The sequence below is a fragment of the Hetaerina americana genome, unplaced genomic scaffold, assembly GCF_022747635.1.
Source record: "Hetaerina americana unplaced genomic scaffold, ioHetAmer1.1.p SCAF_8, whole genome shotgun sequence".
Taxonomy (NCBI): domain Eukaryota; kingdom Metazoa; phylum Arthropoda; class Insecta; order Odonata; family Calopterygidae; genus Hetaerina; species Hetaerina americana.
This window is the reverse complement of record NW_027287427.1, coordinates 52,693,661-52,719,720: the sequence shown is the minus strand read 5'-3', so window position 1 is coordinate 52,719,720 and position 26,060 is coordinate 52,693,661. Positions and strand designations below refer to the sequence as shown.

General features: G+C 36.4%; 2 protein-coding genes across 2 annotated transcripts in view; one reads left to right on the top strand and one right to left on the bottom strand.

Moving 5' to 3' along the window:
- Positions 1–7,577, top strand: part of LOC139698084 (polyunsaturated fatty acid 5-lipoxygenase-like) — an 89,632-nt gene extending 82,055 nt beyond the window's left edge. Inside the window, exons 8-13 of the mRNA XM_071596978.1 lie at positions 345–437; positions 2,115–2,281; positions 2,396–2,526; positions 5,374–5,508; positions 5,650–5,813; positions 6,700–7,577. Of these exons, the coding sequence (XP_071453079.1) occupies positions 345–437; positions 2,115–2,281; positions 2,396–2,526; positions 5,374–5,508; positions 5,650–5,813; positions 6,700–6,814 (805 nt within the window). The 3' untranslated portion in view covers positions 6,815–7,577. The remainder of the gene's footprint in view (positions 1–344; positions 438–2,114; positions 2,282–2,395; positions 2,527–5,373; positions 5,509–5,649; positions 5,814–6,699) is intronic.
- Positions 7,578–7,598: 21 nt separating this feature from the next.
- On the bottom strand, positions 7,599–26,030 carry Rep (Rab escort protein). Its single transcript, XM_071596979.1, has 10 exons — positions 25,744–26,030; positions 25,400–25,466; positions 25,092–25,298; positions 24,768–25,008; positions 13,619–13,874; positions 13,054–13,276; positions 12,727–12,936; positions 12,002–12,126; positions 11,395–11,717; positions 7,599–8,766 (listed from the first exon to the last, which is right to left on the bottom strand). The coding sequence occupies exons 1-10, from the start codon at positions 25,790–25,792 to the stop codon at positions 8,539–8,541; spliced, it is 1,929 nt and encodes a 642-aa protein (XP_071453080.1). The 5' UTR covers positions 25,793–26,030; the 3' UTR covers positions 7,599–8,538.
- Between the last annotated feature and the right edge of the window lie 30 nt (positions 26,031–26,060).

Here is a 26,060-nt window from a genome sequence, read left to right as displayed (position 1 = left end):
TTGAATATGCCTACCTTTAAATGGAGCAGGGATTCATGCATGTAACTTGCTACAATTTTACAAATATCTTATTTTTCTAAAATTATTTCTTCAGGGCCACTAGCACCACTCAGGCAATGCATTTTTCCAGTGAAAGAATGCTGGGACAAATGGGAATATTGGTAGAGGTAGAAACAGGATTTCTAAACGTGGATTGAAGTGCTAATATATATACTCTAGTGAATTCCTAACTATACTTATTGCTGCGCATGAAATTGAATTGTATTTATGCATAATAGGTTTGCAAATATATAAAATCTAAACAATCATTTTATCTAAAAAAATATGCACATTCTATTTTTCAGGAGAGGCTTGGAAAAACTGATTCAACCTGGTGGCTGGGTTGACACAGGCATGACAGTAGGAATCTCTGGAATGTTTGAACTGATTGAAAAAAGGTATGCAGTCTAACCATTAAATATGAACTAACACTACACAATTTTTACAATTTAACAGCTGTGGAAAGAAAAATGTACATTATCTACATTAACTCTAGTATACATACTACTCTGTCCAATAAATATTCGAACTGAGGCCATAAAAACTTTATTTTGCAAAATTTAGTCTACATCGATTTTGTCCTCTTTAGAATACTCTCCATTCGTTGCTATGCACTTATTCCATCTACTTTTCCACTGTTTGAAGCACCCTTGGACGTCCTCAGCAGTTAGGCTTTTTAGTTTTCTCATCATTTCCTGCTTTATTGTGTCCACGTCTTCCCAGGGATGTCTCCTCATCACATTTTTGCATTTTGAAAATAGGAAAAAGTCACAGGGGGCAAGATCTGGCGAATAAGGAAGATGATCAAGGATGGTGATTGAATTTTTTGCCAGAAACTGGCAAACAATCAATGCTTAAGTGTGCAGGTGCATTGTCATGGTGAAGGATCCATCCATCATGTTCAGTTAAAATAGTGTGCACTGTTGATTTTACTAAATTCAGTTCATCAGCTATCATTCGGACAGTTTTTCGATGATCCGTAAGGACAAGGGACCAGACATGATCAATGTTGTCGTCAACACAGGTGGTTAATGGTCATCCCACATGCATCCTCCGTGGCATCTCGTCGGCTATCTTTAAAATGCTTAATCTACTAGAAAATGGATGTTTTCTTCGGAGCATTATCACCACAAATAGCTGTCAAAATTCCAGTAATTTCTTGATAACTTTTACTGCACTTCCCCAAAAAACTTGATGTTGCTTTGTTGCTCTGTGATTTCGTCAATTTCCATTTTCGACAAACAGTAAAAACAAGGATAACAGAAACTAACATAACTGGCACCATAAGCTCAGCTAGACAATTCACCAAGCATAGATGGCTCATTGGGTCTCAGGCAACTAGCGCCGCTAGTGGGTGGGGCTTTAATCCCCATCATGGCTGCCAGATTGTGCTAGTTCGTGCATTTATTACACAGACCACGTATTTAACGGAAGTTGAAGCTTTCTAGAATAAAATTACATTTTATCCTAAAAAGTAGCAGGAAAATTGAAGAGCACCAAAGTTTAACTTTGCATAAAGTATTGAGCTTAAATGAAACTAATGATTCTACAGCCGCATCAGAGTATTCATGATTCATAAGATCTGGAAATTTTCTGTTATATTGCCCTGTGAAAACCCATAATAATGAAATAATATCATAACATGTTGACTCAATACATTAACTTAATGGTTAATTTCTTATTACTAAATCCATATTCCAATTTCATACAAATATGCCATAATTAATAGAGAATATTCCATTTATTCACTTTTACAAGGGCATTATGTTCCTTTGAAACATAATTTTGCTTCCTTAACAGATTTTCAGAGCTTAACTAACATTGATAAACTCTGCTGAGGCTGACATGAGCAAACGTAATGCGTGTTTATGCATATTATTAGAGAAAAACTCTTTATAGAAAAAAATTTTGAAAATTAAATATTTAAAGTGTAATGTTTCTGAATATTAAATTTAATATTAGGTCTAGGATTAAAATTTAGATCCTATCTTTGAACAGAGAAGTTGCTAATAAGCAGCCTTCCTATCCCACCATTTTTGCATATACATATTTACTTTTCATTTTATCTCCAACAGCTACTTGAGGTGGGATTTCAGATTAAAGGGCATGCTTCCAAATGAGATTCAGTCAAGAGGAGTGTTCGAGTCCCATATCCTGCCAAACTATCCATACAGAGATGATGGAACAGACCTGTATGAATGCATTCGAAAATATGTCTTCAATGTTGTGACCCACATTTATGGTAATTATATTGTGCTAAAATTACAGTTTGACATGCTATAATATGATAATTGTTTTTAATGCCAGATAAGGGAACTAATAGAGTGAAAATTTACCATCAAAATTTTTTCATCAGATGACCCAAAGAAAATCGCAGAGGACCATGAACTACAAGAATGGAGGAAGGAAATCACATCGCCACGCAGTGAAAATGGGCTAGAAATACGGGGTGTACCTGGATCAGATAAATTTGAAACAGCAGAAGAGGTGAGATAATAACTCAGTGCTTCCCATATTGCTTGATGCATTATTATAATTATTATTAACAATAGCAAAACATTCAAAGGAAGAAATGTGAAATAGGTTGCAGCAAATGCTCAATTAGAATTCACCAAGAGTTTCCTATTTCCTCCATGCAGTATAAGAAATTCTCGGGTCTTCCACCGGGTCAAGGGCTCCATATTGGCCGACGTTTCGATGCCCGACTCGTGCATCGTCTTCAGGGTTCATCAACCCTGAAGACGATGCACGAGTCGGGCATCGAAATGTCGGCCAATATGGAACCCTTGACCCGGTGGAAGACCCGAGAATCCTTCACGAATCAAATACGCCGGGAAAGCACCAGATCTTACTTCAGTATAAGAAAGTTTTTGATGGACCCAAGGACTAGGCACCACTACACTTATAATTCTCACCAAGGGAGATACTAAATACATTGCCTGCATTAAAACTAACCATTTATCAAATACATATGTATGAATACTTTGTCTCCATTTCATCCTAATACTTGCCCCATCGCTCAGCAAACATTCCCCCCTCTATCACTCTCAATTAATACCACTTTACCAGCCATCTTGTGACCAAAATTCTCACCCCCTACATTTATTTACTCCTCACTCCCTGATGGCATCTTAATGATGCAGATCAATGGCAAGGGTGATACCTACACAAAGCAATTTGTATTGATTCACATTTACATGGCACATAAGCATATTTCATAGCAAATACTCCCTACTGGCCATTTATGCAATATCGTGAAGGGATACCCAGCCAGTTTCACGAATCAATCAAAAGCTACTGCTGTCACTGGAACTTACCCTCTTGCCGCCACCAGGGTGAACTTTGTCAGCTTGCTCACTCACTTTACCGATGCTAATTAGACAAGAACCACACCCTAAGATTTTGCAGTGCATCACATCGTATTTGTGATGATTTAACATTATAATATGGATCTCTAGGTTTATGTACCACATTTAGTATGCCCCTTCACTTGTATTACAATTTATTTTGGCTCATGTCACATTCTTCGAATTTCTCCTAACCCCCTGCATGTATATGCTCATTTTTTGTTCCATCAATTTCATTTTCACCATTTCTCTCAACAGCTTCTATTTTATGCATCCTCTCTTCTTTGCCCAATATAGTTAAATAATTATTTTCCCAGAAAGTTGGGGAAAGCTTAGAAATAGCAAAATGAGGATAATAGAATTGAAAAATTTCCAGCTCACTTTAACACTCAACTTATTCACTTAAAAAAGGAACTAAAAAATCTCTCAAGTTCTCAAGAAAGTCTCTCAATTTTGGAAGATGAAAAATCTGTAAAATTAATTACTTTCTTAACCTTCCTGAATTATAAAAATCCTTGTCCAATTCACTGAACTTCATTGTGATCACCAGCTTTGTCATATTTGCAACATCTTCAGGTGTAAGTGATTTACATGACATGAGACTATATATATTTAAAAAAAAAAGCACTGAAAGAAGATGGCAGAGGGATGATAGGTTTTGATTTCATAGAGGGGGAAGTGGGGTGGATGTAATAGATAGAAGGTAGAGAATTGGCATTTACGTACTCTGATGCAGTCTAAACAGAGAGATCTTTTATGGGCTGAAGAAAACAAACATAGCCACTAAGTGAAAGATCTCAGGTTTTCCCGGCATTAGGTATTCAAGAAATTCTCTTGGGTTTCCCACCAGGTCAGGTTGCACTACGCCGACATTTCGATAGCTGACTCGGCCATCGTCTTCAGGGTGAAGTCGATGACTTCACCTGAAGCTTCACTTCACCACTTCACCCTGAAGACAATGGCAGAGTCAGCTATCAAAACGTCGGTGTACTGCAACCTGACCCGGTGGGAAACCCAAGAGAACTTCTTGAATAGCCACTAAGTGTAATTTGAATCACTCCAACTTAAAAAAAATCACTTGTGGGAAGCAGGCCATACCAGTGACTTTATTTTTTGAAATCTCCACTCTCCACAAAGAATGAACAAACTTTGAGTATTGAAAGTTAAGAAGAACCACATATAAGAGGTGGTGTTTGATGAAAATCTCTCTGCCGCTTACCTGATGTGCGCCTCATTGATAGACAATAGTCTACTCACCTGAACAGTTCTCTACCATCCAGCTTCCTCTCCTACCCTTTATAAGGCAGCTGAATTTTTCCTGCAGCTTGCACAAGTCCAGAGACTGAATCAAAATTGGTGAAAACTAGTCCTTTTTTTCTAATGCCTCAAGATCCAATTTCACAAGATTGATCCTGATGCCATTGAATTCTTCATTGGCATTATTCACAGAAGTTCACATGAGTTTACTTCTGGTACAAATTGCTTTTGCACACTCGAGCCACGACTATTTTTCATTCACTTAGAAAAAATTTTCATTAACCCATCAACATAAATTTCAATGTGCTAAAACTGCTTGGAATGAGAATGAAGTAAGGACTGAGTGAGAGCCATGAAGTTAAACAATTAAGATGGCTGAGACCATTTTTCCACTATTACACATGACATAAATCGCATTGACTTAGAACTTGAATTAGCACTATTGCTAATGAAATATTCATTTATGAATTTTAATAAGTAGATACATGTTAATGCTGCTATTGTATCAAAGAAGGCAATAGACACCAAGTTAAAATAATAACTATTATCTTCATGTGATCTTAAATATTTACCAATTCATTACCCAAACAACAATTGTTCTTTAACAAATAAAAAACTTAAAAAATGTTTTCCTCGAAAAGTTAGTCTTAAACTATGCCTTAAGTGTGTTGAAAATACATTGACAAATTGGCTCTCATTACCTCGAAGAATATTGTACACTTATTTTCAGATTGCTGAGACCATGACAGTATTAGTGAGTACTTGCAGCTTGGGGCACGCTGCAGCTAACTTTCAACAGTATGAAGCCTATGGATTCATCCCAAATTATCCCGGGAAACTCTTGGGACCACCACCCACTGACAAGGTGTGTTATAATTTAGAATAAAAATCAAAACAAAATGCCTTCTTCAGCTGGAAGAAGTACATACTACTCTTACTTAGGATTAGCCATTTGTTTTCAACTATGTGCAGGAACTTTTCGAACCATACTTTTTTATTTCCCTAGACCGAGCTAACAGAAGCGGACATCATGCTACGCTTACCTGACAAAAGGAGTACATTGGATATCATGGTGATTACTAAACTTTTGAGCATGAAAGGGACCAAATCCTTGGGGGACTTCGAAGTGCAATATCTATATGACCCACATTCAATTCAGGCTGCTGAAGAGTAAGTATAGATGGTTTCTTTATCCAATAGCAAAATTTTAAACATTAATAAAAGTGTGGGTGCTTTTTTAATGACAATGCTAACACTAAATTTACGAGAACCTTTTGAGATTAATGTAAGCCAATGATGATCTACTGTAAGTTAAGTTATTAGTTAAAGTGAAGAGTGCATTTTCTTTACACCCACACTGCTACTTTTTGTCATTTATGAATCAACATTTTTTTGAAAACCAAAGAAATTGCTACTTTTAATCCTACTAAGTTCCTTGATCTTCTCTCTATGCTATATCTAATAACTGCACTCCACCCCAACGAGCACGTCTTTTCTTTGTAAACCATCATCCTTCCCTCCAAAATTTGCTGGCTTAACGATTAAATTTGGGGTGAGGAGTGTGAGGTAAGGGATCAACTCAAAATTAAACTTTTAAAACACTGTGGCCTTTCCATTACTATACCTTTGTGGCTGCATTTACAATATGAAAATCCAAAAAACAGGAGCAGCATAGGGACTGACAGGGGAGATCAAATCATTATTTGCTAAACTATTGTGCTTGCCAACAGGAACACTAAAATTTAGTCAAGTCAAAACCTCATATATTTCAGAAGTAGGTTAACATATTTCAAATTTTGAATGCAACAAAAAATGCAAAATAAAATAATGGATAAGGATACACAACCCATCATTCTTTGCCATTGTGGCCATTTATCCTGCAATGGTAGACATTATTATCACCTTGCAACTCCCCCAGTTCCTGGGTGATAAAAATTCAATGAAATATGTTGAATGACAAAGATTTGGGAGGAGGAAAAACAATACAAAGTAAATTAAAAATAAATTGTAAACTGCTTGGGCTGAGAACTGACATGATTCTTATCTTGAATTTCAGGTTTCGTCTGGAACTGAAAAGGCTCTCTCATGTAATTGATGAAAGGAATTTGAAGAGAAAGCATATGTATGATTGGTTGAATCCAAAAATTGTGCCCAATTCCATAAGTATTTAAGGTATTTAATTGCCTGATTATTTGTATTAATTGGATATGAGGGATGTTAAAAAGAACTGTGAATGAAAACTTATAATTGATTGTGCAAGTAGAACTGCAGGCCCTTGAAGACATTTTGCGGCATGCAATCCACCTAAAAACTATTCAGTCCAGTGAACATGGAAATATTATTGTTAGCACTGTTTAGTCTTCAGACTAGCATGAAGATCCACTGGTGGCTGTCAAGAAATGTCTTCTTGGTTTTTCTCTTGCTTTGAAAAATAGACAAGTTAGTGAATGGAAAAATTGCCTTCACTGGTTATAACTGTTTGAATGTAGTTGATTATAATGCAACTGCCAACTACACTTGCTGAATTTGAAATAATTAATTTTCATGACCTTTTAAATATTCGGCAACATTATCAACTGGCACATGAGGACAAAATGATACATAGTTAACTGCTATCAATTCCCATGACTATTCAAGTATTCATTCCACTAAGCTGGATAAACTTGTGTGGCATTTACCAGCAAACTTTAATTAAACCTCATATTGGCAAGCTCTAAAGACTGCTAAAATATATTTTAAAAACATAAAAAAATGCCATTTAGAAACTGTGGAATTCCATCATGAGCCAGCTATACTGAAGTTATCTTTGAAAAAGAAGGTAACCAGGGACCACAGAGCTCAAGACATTAAATAGATAAAGCTATTTGCACAACACGCTATGTACATAATTTTATATCAATTGCACTCTGGCAACAGAAAATGTATTTTTGATAAAGTAGATTGTAACAACAAAAATAATTTTGTCTTTTTATTTATTGTTCCCATAACATATTTATTCAATGCAACTTTTAACATAGAAGGGTTATTAAGATTTTCTTCTTACATAGCCTCAAACAATAAATATAAAATTTTTTTATAAATTTTTCAAATCTAAACATTAGATTTAAGACTACATTGGCAATATAAAACAATTTTACCGCAAGCAATTTTCCAATATTTCTTCTTAGTCTACTAACAAAGCACTTTTTTGATCACATTATATCATTGATAGTGTCAATATATTTTAAATAAATAAAGGTGAAACTTTGAATAAAAAAGTTGAATGATGAATAGATATGGTTATACAATTAAATATGATAATGACCCCTTATACTTATTAAGCAGAATCTATTGGCAATCTTTAAGTGTCAATGCCATAGGGTACAGTAACAAGGAAGACGTCAGTATCATCAATGACCTATAAAAGACAGGGCTGCCAGGTTTGACTACCCACCAAATTAAAGCATTAAATAAAAAACAGCTTGTGGTGGCTTCATAAATGCAGCATGTATAGGAGTGACTAGAGAGAATCGCAGTATGTATTTAAGCATTTGCCTTCAAGCAAAGACAATTAAAATCCAGGGCCACATTCTTCACACATGAAAATTGAAAGACAATATCAACAAAAATACATTCTTGTAAAAATTACAGCAAGTGCATGGAAAAATGTGAAACCCAACACACCCTGTGTTTCACTAAGCAACAACATTAAAATGCAATTATATCTCATTTTTTTTGCCTCACTAATAAGCCTTAAGTTCATCATTTTGAGGGCCTTTTCCGCAGCCATACCATCAAAAACCCAAAAGAACAGGGCTCCTTTGGGGAAAGATTCTTAAACGACTGATGCACCACTGCTACCTACCACGTGGACCCTGATACCTTACCAAAACTTCACCTCAAAAAGTCTTCAAGATTATTCTTCAGCAGCACCAGCGTCATCTGCATTTCCAGATGCCTCCCCTCCATCCCCTGCGGCACCTTCACCCTCAGGCTTCCCGCTGCCAGCCTCCCCACCACCTCCCTCGCCAAAGGCAGGCCCTGGCTCACCCTCACCACCATCATCCACTACTATTTCCTCCGGGTCGGGAGCCCGTGGGAGGAATTCACAGCCAGGATACATTTTCTCGAAGATATCCTTTGCCTGCATGGAAAGCAGGATTTTCGTGAAGAATTAATTGCATCAGATTAATGAATTAACCTAGCTGAACTATTGATAAATATTAATGCAACATACTCTAAAGCAGTCACCCATTTTTTAGTTTCCTATTCTTGACTTTTTTCCAGATTTGCCCTAAATGACTATTTTTTCCTTTTAGATGATTTTTCTCCTTGGTATTTAGATCCATTGGGCATTTTTCATGGATCGCCCCCCATATCACTCACTTTACATTCCTATGGTACTGAAGTCTGTTTTGGATTTTTTCCAGAGCCTGCAGAGAAATTGGTTCACGTTTATGGCAAACGTGAACCGATTTCTCTGCTTATATTTAGGAATACTAATTGCTCTGGGAATATCCAATAATTAATTCCTGATTGAAAATCTCAAAAGATCAAACATTCCTGATGCGAAGATCAAATTCCAGATTTTATAGATGGGGCTTTTTCTCCATTCATTCCAGGATTTTCGAAGGGAATGAACCTTTCTAGATGTTTCCCAAATTTTCCTGACTGAGTGACCACCATGTACTTCTTAGACAACATATCTTATTCATATACTTGAAAACAGATAGCCAGAAAATATTCACACACTAGCATTGCAGCTACCAAATGATCAACATCTACGTGGATATTGTAGTGCGAATAATATATGCATTAATTATGAAAAAGACTTATGCATGAACAAGATCCTAAATTGCCAATCATCATTTATATATTCAAGCATTCAGTATCATGCATGGAAAGATACCATGTTTTTAAGACTGCATCAATCAATCAAAAAAATGCGTATCAATCACAAAAAGCAAAAGTTATATTTTGATCTGAACAAATACAGATCAAATCAATCCAGAATAAATGATGCCATGCAACTTAAATGAAACACATAAACATTAGGGTATTATGGTTTGATGATGTGGCTATTTCTGTGAATGCCCCTGAAAGCTGACCCCTCCCCCCACCCCAATTCAGGAGACATAATTATGGACTAGGAATCAAAAAAGACAATGCCACAAAAAACTTCCGGAAACATGAGTTGCATGTATTTATTGTGGCAGTTGTTTGCATGACTTTAAGTTTAATTGAGCAGATTGTGGTTTTGGTCACAATGTTGGGCATTCATCTTGGTACCCTTCGACAAATGGCAATATTTTTGCATTAACAATATAATGTATCAGCCTGATTATTAAACAGTAAAGTGGATTTCAATGCAACAATCATAGTGGAAGTGATGAAAGAAATAGCCGAGACCGTAAACTTGATTGGCACTTAGTTATTTTAAAGGTTGTTCTCAACAATGCTGAAAGGTTGCTTCTCATATGGATAAATGAAAATCAACCAAAATGTTAAACTATTAACAAGAATATCATTTGAAAGAAGCTAAAGCCATTTTCATTGACGTTGTTAAAAGATACCAGGATCATCAATGGCTGAAGGAGTATTTAAGGGGAGAAGTGCATGGCTCAAGAAGTTTACGAGAAGCAGTATGTTTTGATCCAAATGCAGCAGAGAAATTCATCAGTGAATTGATAAGACATGGTTTCTTTGGGAAGAAGATGCCAAAGGGAACCTATATTTGTGCATGTCATAGCAAAGGAGATTGCATTGCCTGGCCACAAGCTAATGAAAGGCCGTATCACCCTGCTATTTTATGCCGATGCAAGTGGCAATCTGAATATCAAACTCCTGCTTGTTTACCATTCGAAAACTCCACAAAATTTTGAAGCATTGGTAAAAACAAATGCCTACAGACAGCTTTCTGGTAAAAAAGAATTTAATATGAATCATAAATAAACTAGAAAAAAAGATAAAGAAGAACCACGATCCTAAAACAATGTATTTATCTAATCTTTGAATAAACCGTAAAAATAATTTATTTTTTCCAGCATGGAACACATCATATTTTACATTACTTTATATGCAAAAAATTGCTTAATAAACAAGTGTTTCAGATTGCGGAATGAATTATACTTTACATATGAGATTCCATTGTAATGTTTAGCACCCGCAAGAGATAGAAATACACAAATGATCTTATTTTTGAGAAAAATCCCAAAATGCAATCTATACACCTATTTACTCCACATAAACATGCATTAAAGCAATGCCAGCATATGAGAATATCCAAAAAAAATCTTATTTGCGTAAGCCAGCTATAACAAGATGCTTTGAGTAGGATTTGGTAATGGTTATCACCAGCCACTGGTGATATCATTGAACCCACCACTATCATACTAATTTTGTAGGTCTGTTCATTTTGAAGAATGCATCGCTACCTCATTAAAAAAAAAACCAATGCTCACATTAAATGCGATGAATACCTCCCATTCAACATTGCACAACTCAATTACCATTCCAATGAATCAAAAGTATTTCCTAAAATCACAGCTCAAAAGTTCAAACTACCCATTATTTGGTGCAGTTAAATTTGTGCCAATACAGTATTACAAGTTAATTTTCTTATGGTATATTTCCTTGAATGGCAAAGCCTAACATTTTTTTTTACTTTATTTCCTAAAACATAAGGACTTCTTAGGTAATTTTTTTGCGAATCCTGGGTATATTTTTACATTTTCTCATAAAATATCAAAATAAAATATTTAAGCAAACCTACCTGTTTAACAGCAAACTCAAAGTCAAGATCGTAGTCAGGGCCAGAGCAGAGAAACACATTTGCAGGAGCATCTGCAGCCAGGTCAAATGATGATGTTTCAGGGCTATTGAAAAACATAGACCAAAGCACACGAGGCTTGGCTACTTCCTTGGTTACATCCTGTTCGGCGGCCACTTCCTCATTTGTCTGAGTCCCCTGGTCACCAGTTTCAACCTTTCCACTCCATGTGTCATCTTCAAAGTCGGTCCTCAGCAGTTTCTTCACCACCGGCATTAGATCTTCTTTGGCATCTTTTTGCTGCTTGCAAGTCATGTGCATCACATCTACAATAAAATGCAACGATATCAGTATTACAGAGCTACTTGGATAACTAGGATACATGATTATTTGGGAGAGATAACCCTCATAAATTTAAAAAATTAATGTTCTACCACACCATCTACTGTTGAAACCAAATGAACTTACCCATTCATTCACCACCTTCTCACAAATTGGGAGTGCTAGGAATTTTCAACAAAGCAACAACTAAGGGGGCAGTTTCCTTCAGCTGGCTCTAGGGTAAAATGACCGAAGGTCCAAAGAGTTTATTTGTGACCAAAATACTTACAAAGTCCTGGAGGACAAGCACTGGTAGCTGATCCAAGCTCTATGATGGTAACCGGCTCAGGGTGTCCTTCGTGAGGAGGAAACTGGAGCAGAGTGAGTTCTTCTTTCTCAGAGGGAAGAAGTGATCTGCAAAAGGCACACAAATATTCATAGAAAATTGAAAATCAAGTAACACTATAAGTTATTTTAGAAAATGTGTAATCTATGATACTTTAATAAACTAGAAAACAAAAACTTTAATTTTTATTGATTGGAAAACGAAAGTGTTGAAGAATTAATTTTGGAGTATTGAAAAAAGAAGAAGTGAAAATCAAATTTGTTAAAACACATAAGACATCCATCTAAGTAATCAGATTTCATCCAAATGGTTATCAGACTGAACAAGTGTTGAAAAACTATTTAACAGATTCAGTCATCATATCTGTAATTTAAGGTTCAAGCAATAAACAAAAGTATTTTTACAACTTGATAAAATTAAAGCAAGTCTACAGAAAATCTTGCTGAATAACCTATTGAAAAGGTAAGAATTTTCCTTTTCTGAAAATATCTCAAGATCAATTTTTGGCAAATAGAATTTGGATACATAGAATTTTACACTTTGACCCCCCAGAATTGGTCAAATGCCTGCATGAATTCTGTAGATTTGAGGGGAAGTAATTCAATCTCTTTTAAAGAGACCAGGCAAAGAAACTTAATCAAACCATTGAAACAGTGGGGAGTATGTACCTATCTGTAATAAATATCCCACGAGACAGTCCTCCCTTAGGTGCAGATGCCAAATACTGAGGAGGGGCATACTCCATGCCAAGAACCAAGTTCTCAGTCTCCAGCCTTTTGCCTGCTGATATCACACCCTTGCATTGGGAATCAGGGCCAACCAACACAGCCTCAGCAGATCTCTTTAAATGATACACACCACCAAACACTGCACAAAGCCTGCAAGTAAAAACAAGAAAGTGATTATATTTTCAAGAAGGAAGTGATAAAGCTCTGCAAATGACAAAAGTGGCATCATCAGATTATTTTTGAGTATTCCATCCAACTTAAACCAACCTGCAGAAGCACTGTGGTAGCTCTCCACTTCCATACATTGGCCACAGGAATGGAGTATTCCCATAACGACCAAGGCTGTACAAAAAGCGATGCGTTCTAACCAAACCATCATTAAATGATGTTGAATCAGTGCCCATACAAATGGCATACAGCACATAATGTATAAGATTTGGGGTAAGTTTCTTGGCCTTTAAAAATTCAAGGAATGTTTTTGTTTCAAATTCTGAAAAGAACAAAACAAGGTTCAGGGTACTCGGGAACTAGCATTTCCAAAAATGACTAATAGTTACAAGTGCTCTTCATATAATTATCTTCATTTAAAGTGATAAGTTGTTCATAGATTTGATACTACTGACTCACAAAACAATATCGTTTACTATATCAATGAAATAAAGGAATACTGAAAGAGTTACATTAAGCGCTAGCTAACATTGAAATGAAAAGCAGAATTTTTACATAGGCTTGTTAAATACTTCTTCTCTCTCTTCTTCATTCATGTCACAGGTTGATAAAGAGAAATCACAAACGGCAACAATGACCAATGATTTAAGTCGCAGTACTATACCTTCGAACTCCTCGGGATGGTTCTCACGCTCCATGCATGAAGTGAGAAGCTTCATCAGCATGCGCTTCTCTACAACACTAACATTTCGAGTGGCAAACACGTCAGCCCGTGAGCAAGGGACAGGCTCGAGGCGTCCACTGCCCTCCTCCTCTTCCTGTAACCATGTCACAACTCGCGAGACACTTCGGAATTCGGCATACCGAGCAATGTTGGAGGAAATCAAAAGCTCCACCAAGGAACCTCTGGCAAACAGAAGCTGTAAAATTGGAAGATTGCAAGGAAAATAATTGAATTGGCAAACTTAATTTACGGAATCCAAAAGAGTATCCATTTTGGGAAGATGGATTATGAGTTTAAAAACTACTAATAGAAAGGGACAGGAGAGTGAAAAATAAATAACAATTAAAGATAAGAGAGAGGAGAGTTGAAGGGATATATCCTAAAAAAGAGGAAGGGGAAAAAAGTCACTCATAATGCCACATATAAGGATTGCAAAAATTAATTCTATCACCTCAAGCTCACTTTTGTGATTATCCATTATGAAATATGGAAAAGAAACTTAGCAACATCATCATATGATGCCGTCACCTAAGTAACAAAAATGGGTCATTGGGTCAGGGATGAATGCTTTGCCCAAAAACTTCTGAGAACCTAACTCCCACATTATATTTAACTATTTCTCAGGACAAATTCCAAAGAAACTGCGGGAGATGCCGCAACAGTAACTTTTAACGGAGTCATCCGTTTCAAGGAGCCATCCGTTATCGGAATTTCAGAGTTTAAGAGGACGCCTCGGTAGCTTAAGTGGCTAAAGCACTCGACCGGATATTTAGGGATCTGGGTTCGAGTCCCAGTCAAGGCGAATGATTTTTACGCTCTGAAATTGTTTCATTGATATTTCTCAGGATTTTCACATCATTCTGAGAGAGATTTCAAAACAAGAAATAAGCCTCAATACTAATGAATATTATTTTAATAATAATAATATAACTAAAATTATTTCTCCTACCATTCAATTTTGAGAACACGATTGCCTCTATCATCTTTATTTTTATAAATAAATGAAAGGACTAACTTTGTAGTTCCACACGAAAACGATTTATTCACACGACCCGGGTTTCGAAGTAAAACTTCATCCCGTGATGAAGTTTTACTTCGAAACCCGGGTCGTGTGAATAAATCGTTTTCGTGTGGAACTACAAAGTTAGTCCTTTCATTTATTTATAATGAATCGGTTCCATAAAGTTACGCCAGAAACCATTAATTATCTTTATTTTTACTATGTTGCACACTAATAACATCATCAAGCTAAGAAAAATTGCAATGGAATCATTTTACCAAAGACTGAAACGAGTCATATTGCCACATTTCTAGAAACAACTCTCCAGTCACCTCAAATACCAGAGTAGCGACATTTGCAATGGGCATCTTATAGCATTAATTGGAACTAATGCTAAAAAGAGCTTGAATTACAGGGCAGTTTAATATTTCAGGGTACAAAGCCTACAACAAAAATATTCAAAAGAAGAGCAAAGTTAAGTAAATTGAACAGAACAAAAAATATAAGAGAACAAGGGTGATGACCAATTTGGCTAATTAAAAAAGAACACTGAGGTTGAACTGGGTTAACCTGAGATTTCTTGCCGCAAGAAACATATGTAAACATGGAAATTTACACGAAAGTGCAGTACTGCCTTGGTTTAAGTGTTTGGCACAGCTGACAGGAGCGTACTGACGACAATTTTTAAAGATATTGTTGTTGGAAAAATAGGAGTGAGATTGCTAAGTTGCACATAAGGTAGAAAGTAGTCATATTAGTGGAAGATGATGAAATAAAGAGTTGAGCACTGGCAGAAGTAAGCCAAGGATGCTTAATGCCAGCAATACTGCTTAATATATGCCTAGGAAACTAAAAAATAAAGAGATAATTTCAGTGGAAGGAGAAAAAAATAAGAAGAGTAGATGATCAATCAGTACTGGCTTAATCAGAAGAACTGGATGGAGCCATATTATAAGCATAGGAAAAAAACGTGGAATGAAGATTAATAAAGACAAAAATTACCAAAAAGTACGCATTGAGTAGTAGAACAGTTAGTCTTTCAAATATTCAGTTGACTTAATGGGATGGCATGGGAATTGTATGGAAGAAATGAAAAACAATATCACGAGGAGAGAAAATGACCGAGAAGGTGAAACAATTGCCAATCACAGAAAGGATTTTGTCTGAAATCAGGAAAGGGTTTGCCAAGTGATTTGATTAAACTGATATCATATGGATATAAAACATGGCTGGCAAGGGAAAAAGTATTTTTAAGTTTTTAATGTGGCTATGGAGAAGAACAGAGAAAGTGAAATGAGAACAAAGAAAGTGAGGAAAAAGAAGGCATTAAGGTTGTAACCTATATCATGCAGAGATTGTATTCAGCCAAGGATAATTAGAGAAAATGATAATGAAAAGATAGGAAGAGGATTGATTTGAATGTCAACAGGTACAAGGGAGAAGTTATGCTCGTATGAAGGGACTCATTATAGTGGAAGAGGGATTTGAACTGAAAACGATTGAATGAGACATGGACCAAAGAAGACATGCACAGAATGGTTTCAATAAATCACAAGATCAAAAAATTTTACATGGCATTACTTGATTAAGAGGCATAAGATACAGTAACTATTGATACTTATCCTGGAATATATCATACATACCTATATACAAGGGTCATCCGGAAAGTAGTACCCGTTCGTGAAATAAAGACACAAAAGTAAATATCAACAAACATAAAAAATTTTATTTGAAAGAGGATACTTTAAACTACTTCTCAACATAATCTCCAAGCAAATTAAGGCATTTGTCATAACGTGTGACAAGTTTCTGTATTCCTGCTGCATAGTCCTTCGCCGCCAGCTCATTGAGATACGCGAGGGACCCATCTTGCACAAATTTTTGCATAATGCAGATGGTGTTTAACAATTTCATGAACAATTGTTCGAGAAACATTGGGAAAATGCTCACAGATGTCATCAATTGTGACGCGCCGATCGTTCCTCACGAATTCGTCAACTGAGCTCACCAGTTGGTCTGTAATGACAGACGGTCTCCCCGAACGCTCATCGTCGTGTGTGTTCCCCCTCCCCATGTTGAAGTTGCGACACCACCGCCGAACAGACGACTCGTCCATTACATTGTCTCCATACACCTCCTTTAATTGGCGATGAATATCACATGGGCGAACGTTTCTTGCATTGAGGAATTTAATCACTGCCCTCACTTCACAACTGGCGGCGTTCTCAATTTTTTTAAACATTGTAAACAATCACAGAAACAACACAGGCAATGCTAGCGTCACGCAACTTGGCTCAGAGAAGGCAGACAAGCCACTGAAGCTATCTGACCTCGTCCAGCGGCTACTCGCGTCGTCAGCACTTCATGTGGCACGAACGGGTACTACTTTCCGGATGACCCTCGTATATGGCTACTACGATATTTAGAAGACATTTTTACCTCTTTCATTTTCATCAACTTCCTACATCAAATACTTACGACCATATCTCAGTAAAGCATCTGTAGTAATGTATGTAATTTTTAAAATAGTGAAATAAATATAATTCCTATTTCCATATCTTGCTGAAAATTATACACCTTAGGAAGGGTAGATTCCTTTTCATTATAGTACTTCTCATAGAAATATTTCACTGTAATTATTACAGAATATTCACTGATTCTTACAGAAGTTCACTGATACTGAGAATACTCACTAAACTAAAAAAAAAACATGAAGTGAATTAACTTAAACATTTCATATATAAGGCAAAAATATACCATTTGTATTGGCACTCATCCTACAATTTAACTACTAGGTACCATTTTTGTTGGATATCCCTAGGGTCCCCAGTTTAAATCCTTTTCCTGTTGAGTAGAACTTAAGAATTGCGGTCAATAATAATTTATAGGAATAATATCTAGTATGGAATAATCCAAAATTATGAGGGTCTCTGATGATTCCAGGTGAAAATTTCAATTTATCCAAAGAAGATCTAACACTTAATAATTATCATCATCTTTTGAAGGTAGTCTCAATCTATAAGTTGCACAAATATGGTAAAATTGGAAATCCTTGTCTTACTTCTTTTATAATCTTTGCTTCTTTCTCACATCCCTTTACTTTGATTACAGTGCTTTGGCCCAGGTAGGGCTGAAATATAAGCCTCCTGCCTTTGTAGTCTATTCCTATTCTCTTCATGGCTTAAAACATGTTTCCAATGTAGAGTACTGAAAGCTTTTGCAAACCAATGAAAATAATGAAAACATTTCATTTATTTCCAGCTTTCTCTCTTGGATCAAGAAAAGTGCCAGTATAGCTTCTCCTGTTTCTTGGCTTTTCAGACAGCCCAATTTGATTTTTTCCAATACTTTTCTTTTTGATTCTGTTCCTCACTGTACATTAAAGGACCTAGGAAGCATGTGACAGAATAGCAGTTGTTCTGTAATTCATGCATTCCATTGCTTACCCTGTTTCGGGAATCATAACATTTTTGCTTTTTCCAGTCTTAGGAGTATCTCTCCATTTTCATAACATTTCCACAATATTTGAAATAATCTTTCCTTCATTCTATTTCCAATTTTTTTAATATTCCAGCTGTTACATTATCCACACCTATTGTCTTTCTAACTTTTAATTGGCATGCTCAAGTTCCCTCTTTGTGATTGGGGGAAAAATTTATGTTCCTGCTTTTCCTCTATTTTCAATATTATTCACTCTTATAGCTTATATCTTTGCCATGGTATAGCTCCTCAATTTACTCTTTCCAACGTTCACACACATTCATTACCTACTTACAACCTTTCTTCTTTGTTATTAATCACCGTGGACCTCATTCTTTATTGACATTGTGGAGGTTTAACTTTCTGATAGGATAGATCTTGTTTTCCTGCTTGGACATGTTCTTTTATTTCCTTCGCCCGTGCTTTTAACCACTTTCTTTTCCACAGTATATTTTTTGTTATCTTATTTTTTATGCTCCTATAGCCATCCATATCCTTCTTTGCCCTTAGGTTATTCTTGTTAATCAAGCTTAGAATTTCCCGTCATCCAAGGTTTCCAAGCTTTAAATTTCTTCCTGCCTAGGACTTTATCAGCTACTTCCACTATTTCTAGTTTCATTCAATTCCACTTCACAATTTCTCAGCTATTTCAATTGACTCCTTATCAAATGCCCTTCTTCAGATTCTCTAGTGGTCATTTATTCTTAACAACTCATTCAATTTTCTTTAGCTATAGGTTGCACTTTGCCATAATCATGACGACAAAAATAATCAATGTCAACATCCGGACCTGGGTAACTGTCATTGGGTTTTATTTGATTCCTAAACCATTGTTTTACAATGATGAAATCAATCTGGTACCTTTTTATTATTACTGACGTTTTCCTCCTGATGACCATGTTATGTTGAACACTGAATTCTAGCAGCCATTCTCCTCTATCTTTGATGTTTCCCAAACCAAATTTCCCCGAGGTTTCCACATCATGATGAGATTCAACAACAGCATTAAAACCCCCAATTGTAATTATATTTTGTCCTTTGTCATCCTTGTCAACTCATCCACATCCTCACACATTCTTACAATCTCATCACCTTCTGAACTTGAGTGTTGGGAAGTATGCTTGCATAATCACCATATTGGTAGGTATGCTTCTAATTTTAACCATCATTAGTCTAGATATAAGTTAAATATTTGTTTTCCTCACTTGGAAAACAGAATCAGTGCTACCCAATTCTTCCCCTACTCTTGCCCCTGCTATAGACAAATTTAAATGCCTCACTACTAAATTCTCCATTTCCTAGCCACCTGGTTTCACACCACATTCCTAGTACACCTATGGAATTGCCTTGCATTCCATACTTTATTTATTTCAATTTATCTGCCCTCAGTAAAGTTCTCACATTCCAGGTTACTATTATCATACCTTCCTTACTCTTTTTTGATCTTCTCCTTCCTCACTTTTATGATCATCATGGAAAATTGAACCTCAATGCTCTAAATAGAGGATCTCTAGAGTTTTGTCACAATTTAGACGTTTGCCTTGCCAAAAATCAGTTGACCAAATGGGTATATTTCCATGAACTTTCGGAAATATACCCATTTGCAAATTTCGGAAATATAGTGAATGCATTAATATAGAAAATTACACTCTCTATAGCAAAATTCACATTTGTGAGTATCAGACCATACTAACTAAGTTTTAATTTTCAGGAAGAAAATTCATTTAACTAGATTTTCAATTTTTGCGAATTACTCAAAAACAATCTTTTAAAAAGCTATGCCACTACAACTGCATATGAGGAAAAAGATGGATACCATTGGAAATCCTAATAATCAAATGATCTGTATCACAGTGAGGCAATTGCATTACGCACTCCATAGTTGGGAGATACAATAAAGAAAATGTACCCATATATAAGGGTACAAAAAGAAAAGTAATACACAAATTCATGTGAAGTAAAATCAATATTTGCTCCACTAGATGCTATCATTCTACAGAGAAAGTTGAAAGAATACATGATAAATGTTGAATGTCAACCTAAATAACCGCTAAATGGAATTGAAATGCTTATATTCAGCACAAAGGTGCATTTATATACCAGAGAGCAATTGCAGGTTTTAAGTAGGAACATGTAATTATCTTGGAAAGTACTTCATATTATAAATGCATATCTTATTCCACTTCCAGAGTTCTCAAAGAGAGTCACAGGTTACTCAAGGGTATCAAGAACGCTGTTTGTTGTGACAAAGAATCTTATCACAGAATTAATTCAAAAAGCAGCCTGATGCCAGATTTCATTTGTAATAGGTTCAAAACTGCACACTGAAATCATGATATTTACAATGAAATCCATGAATTCCAGGTTCTGCCTACTCCAATGGCTTTTTTCTCTGCCATGGAATGAAGTGAGTGGCTTAATATGGTAATGGGACGAGGGGATTTCTGATGGGAAATATACTGAAACTTACCCAAAAAGCAGCATCATTCATACAAAAAATCTCAATTTTACACATACGGAATGAAGACATTTTGTAGAATAAGATAATATGTCCAGAAAATAAGGAGACAAAGACAATCACTTTAATAGCCATTTTGTGCTAATATGATGCCATCAATGAGAGCCTAATAAACAACCATTAATGACTAAAATTATGGGCCTTTTAATTTTTCAATTTTATCTGATATCATATGTGAGTCTTAGATGACATACTAAGCACTATAGGGACTACCTCCAACATATCTCACATTTACTTCACATTATCACATCTTGAATGAATGGATAGATGGACTTCTGATATCATAATGAGTTAATGTTAAGTGAGATATGGCTACAATTAGTTCCTGATGCTGTGGGGTTGCAAACCAGAAAGAGCTTTGTTGATTTAAAACCAGTGAGGACATATTAATACATTCAACACCAGAGATCCACTCTTCGAAAGATTACGTAAAAAATGTATTCCAATGGTAACCTAACTAACCACTAAAATCTTTTTGAGCAGTTTTATGTGATCACCATACTATTCTCTTCGAGGTCGAGAATTTTAAGCCAACATTATTTAAAATAATTTTAAATCACCACATTCAGGAACACTATATCCTTCTTCGAGCATGATGAGTCAGCAATTTTGCTTAAAAAAAAAGTGCATAGCATTAATACCAAAATCGGCACTTATGCTATATAGTAACAATTTGGGGAATAAATATGCTGTCTCATCCTGCTCAAGGTATTACAAGATGTTTGCAAAATTTGATAACTAGAGGATATGAAATCATTTCCTAATGATTAGCTGTTGTGGCTTCCCTTTTCGAATTTCAATTTTTTTCTTTTTTTTCCTGATAATATTCATTAAATGTGGGTTGAGGTAGTCCAGGAGTAGAGCAATGAACTACTGATTGGAGGGCCATGGCTTGATTCCTGGTCAAGCCTCACTGGGCACCCTCAGCTCCACTCAAGCAGTGTGATTTTTCAGTTATCAGATCTTCCTGGGAAACCATTGACGGCACATGAAAAGGAACTGCCCCCTATCTTGATGTGTGAATATCACACACCCTCGGGCTTAGTACTGGGTGAACTCACCATTACCTATCAAACCAACATTCGGATTGATTACTTTCTATGGTTTTTATGGTTCATTAAATACAGCCATTCACTCCTTGAGCTGCCCGAAGGTTGATTGATAGATGAGATTGCCTGATGCTAACCCCTATGGTTTGTGATGCTTACACATAAAGAAACAGGTGCGGTCAGAGGGGCAGGTTCTGTACCTAACCCATCCTGCCAATTTTCCAACAAAATTGTTTTAATAGACAAAATCAGAAGTGCCCAGGAAACGGTGTAAAAGAATTTTGAAGATGTTGAAATACTCATTTTTCAGAGTAATAGTAATGTCAAGTATTATATAAAGAATATGATGGTGGGTAATAGTTATTCAGGGGACTGATTGAGATCATTTGCACCATTTGGGATAGGTTGGCAAAATGCGAGAGGGAGGATTTTCAGGCCATTTGGATAGGGTTAACAGAAAACCAGTGTCAGCAATTGCCTCCCATCATTCCATATGAATGATGATGCCAAGGGGCCCACAATAACATCCTATCAGATGGTGGGCACACTCCAATTGAAGTGCCCTCCATATTGCGTAAGGATCAGGTTACGCCTGAAAAATTCTGCCAACACATCAACCTGATCTCCAAGAATATATTTTCCAGTGTTTATGTACCAATAGAAGAAAATAACTACGAGATTCCAGAACCTGAAATCCCTCCTACCTCACCTCTCCAGGTTTCTTCCACTAAACTTAAAAGAATTTAATATGATTACACGACATTTTCTTTTGAAGTCCAATATTTCGAATTTGCTTGAACATGAACACAATATTGGAATTATCACTTTAACCAACAGAAGTTACTTTTTCAAAATGTGTCAGGCAACATTTTGAGTGTTCATTCATATCTCTTGGTTACACACAATAAAACCACAAGGGGGCAGTTTCAAAGTCAAAAAGCAAAAACCCTCAAATGTGGATGTTGAATTTTCCATTTCTGGAATACAGGGTCCTGTGCCTTTTATCAAGCAAGTCCCTTGGCAATACATTCCTCTAATCCCACAAACACAGCCTATTTTGTCTTCCTAAATAATCCTCCAAATCCTGACAGAAGCCCACACCCACTGGGGACATTACCACCCCATCAGAATGAGAGATTTTGGGAATGAAAAATTAAGCATTCCAAAGAAAAAATACTAAGAATTACAATGTTTCACTTCACTTAAACATAAGTATATAGTGAAACTCTTAAAGAAATTCTCTTTAATGTGATCGTAAAATGCTTCAGTTTTCATTTCTAATGAACATCCACTAAGACGCAGCTCTAACCATCAACAAACCACCTGAGAATCTCCAAAAGAACAAAATCAACTCCCTCTGATATTACATATTAATCTCATGATTTAGATTTGGGCTAGTATTTCATTGAGATATTTTTATACCCTCTTCGCTGCACCCATATTGATATTAATGCATCCTATTCTGCTATTAATCAAAAGATGGTCCGTATAATCCCTCTAAGAGTAATTACAATATTTCCCAAAATTCATCCATTGGGTAAATAAACTCAGCCGAAAAACTAACTGGTAGGAATCTATTGGGTATAATGAGATTGCAAGTAATGGGAAATAACTTGCATGATTTTAGGGAGTAATTTGCAAATTATTGAAGCACCTAAAATATTGTGCATGTTTCTGAACTAATAGACTTTCAAAATTTAACATGAGTTGAATGTGATGCTGTGTTTCTTAACAAATATATATATGTTAAACGCTAGGTCCTACAACTTATTTGACGCTATTATTATTAGGTAATCTACCGGTTAGGTTTTTGGATGGACATATTTACTAATTAAATAATTTGTGACCCCTAGCAAAACACAACATCCTACTCTACATCAGGTCCCTCTTCAGCTCTGAGTACTTCCTTCCCCCCTTCATCCCATCCAACATCCCTATCCTGTTCCTTCCCTTTCCTCATTTGCCCAACATTCTCCCCACTATTACAGTCTTCAACATCCCACTGCCGGTCAACAACCCCTTCATCCACTTTTCCTGCCTCCATAGGATTTCTCCCAACAAACCACTCTCTTCGCCCAACAACCCAGTACTTCCTCAGCTGTTTTCTTCTCTGTCCATTTCACCTTCTCCATTCTTCTCCACACCCATATTTCAAAAGCCTCCGGTCTACGTCTATTCTCCCGCTTCAATGACCACATTTCCGCTCCCTGTCATCAACTCCCTCCTCCTTGTAAAAGCCTCTTTGCCTAGTGCAATTCTTATCCATACATCTCTACTACTTTTACCGCATTCTGGTCAACACCCCCTTCATCCACTTTTCCTGCCTCCATAGGATTTCTCCCAACAAACCACTCTCTTCGCCCAACAACCCAGTACTTCCTCAGCTGTTTTCTTCTCTGTCCATTTCACCTTCTCCATTCTTCTCCACACCCATATTTCAAAAGCCTCCGGTCTACGTCTATTCTCCCGCTTCAATGACCACATTTCCGCTCCCTGTCATCAACTCCCTCCTCCTTGTAAAAGCCTCTTTGCCTAGTGCAATTCTTATCCATACATCTCTACTACTTTTACCGCATTGGTCCAAAACACTTCCGAGATACGTTAACTGTTCTACCTGCTCTAGTTTTTGCCCTCCTATAAATATAAAAAAAAACCATAAACAGAGTAATCCACCCGGAGGTCGGTTTGGTAGGTGATGGTAGAGTTCACCCAGTACTAAGCCCGACGGCATGTGAAATTCACACTATCAGGGTAGGGGGGCCAGTTCCTTTCCCTGTGCCGGTTATGGTTTCCCAGGAAGACCTGATATCCAAAAAATCACATAGCTTGGGTGGAGCTGCAGGTGCCCAGAGTGCCTCGCCCGGGAATCAAACCCGGGACCCTCCGGTTGGCAGTCCAACGCTCTACCCCCTGGACTACCGCGAATATATAAACCAAAAAAATAGCATCAAAATTATTAACACCGCTGAAATAGACTGAAACAAATTGTATGAGAATACAATGCATAAAAGAATGTAAGAATATTGCCACTTTTCCTGTTACCTTGGGTGCTAGGTCAATGTTAAATTTTCGGTAGTTCTTTTTCACTTCTGTTTGACTCCAAGACTTGTGCCTTTTGTCAGCTTTCTTGTGCTCTTCAGCTGGTTCGGTTTTTTCAGTCTCTTCCGAAGCATCGTCTCCTGCCGGTGGTTCATCAGTTTTCGCTTCTTCATTCACTTCCTTAGCTTGAGTTCCATCTGTTTGGGTATCTTTCGTTTCTTGTTCACTGAGCTCCGACGAGTCACTAAAGAGTAACCGACCAAATATGGTATGCTTCTTAAGGTTACTACAATACGAAATTAATGTCTATTTTTTTTCTTTACTTACTTGACAATATACCATTTTTCTTCCACATTAAATACAGTAGATAATTGATTATTTGCTTTTATTATGGACTCTCCTTCTTTCAGTAGGCTATTAAATTGCTCCGTTGGTACATCACAGGTTGCTCCACTAAGCTGACGACATTCCTCGATCCAATTTTGAAGTCCTTCGAAATTGAACGAGGCCCACAATCCTCCGTAATATTCATTACTGTTAAGAAAGATGAGTGAAATATGTAGAAGAAATGATTTCACGAGCAGAAAAATTGATCGTGCGTAAAACTGACACGTTCCAACAAAAATGGGTCATACCTGTCCAGATGAAGAACCCTTTTTCCAATTCGACTTGCTGCTGCAGCGACGATGGATTCTGTCATTCCTAATTTATAAATAATATGACATTATAAAATAGATGCGTAGACGTGTGCAGGTGAACGAATATAAAAACCGCATTGATGTAACACTTAACGTCAAGTAGGGAGAAGAACAGGATTATCTTTCAATTTAATTTTGAAATCGAGAGCACTACCATTAAACCACTGCAGAGGAAATTTATTTCTGAGCGGGTGACGTTTAACTCATCCTTATATGGATGACTCGCCACGGTGACAGACACATTATTGTTCCTTCATAGAGTCACAAAAATGCTTCCTTACCTGTTCCAATGACAATAATGTCATATTCCGATGGTAGTTCATCACCCATTTTGGAATGGTGGTTTTATTGACAAAAACCAAAAACCTTATGTCACTATGTAGTTTAGTACTATTCCAAATAATAGTACTAACTACTAAAGCAAAAATTTGTTAAAAGCACTTTCAAGATGACTGATCGTCACCTCACGTTAAAAAACGTTTCATGTGAAACATTCAAAATTATACTTTGAAAGGAATTCGAAGAAATTAAGCTACAATACTTTGACTTTTTGAAGACATTCGACGGAAGTTCCACGATCAACTAGAATTCATCTAAC

What these genes read in the sequence shown, in the direction of transcription:
- Rep (XM_071596979.1), bottom strand. Translation starts at nt 25,792, where the DNA reads ATGGGTGATGAACTACCATCGGAATATGACATTATTGTCATTGGAACA. An exon ending in GAAAAATGGTATATTGTCAA is followed by an intron (nt 25,009 to 25,091) that starts GTAAGTAAAGAA and finishes GTTACTCTTTAG; the next exon opens with TGACTCGTCGGAGCTCAGTG. An exon ending in CCATCCCGAGGAGTTCGAAG is followed by an intron (nt 13,277 to 13,618) that starts GTATAGTACTGC and finishes TGTTCTTTTCAG; the next exon opens with AATTTGAAACAAAAACATTC.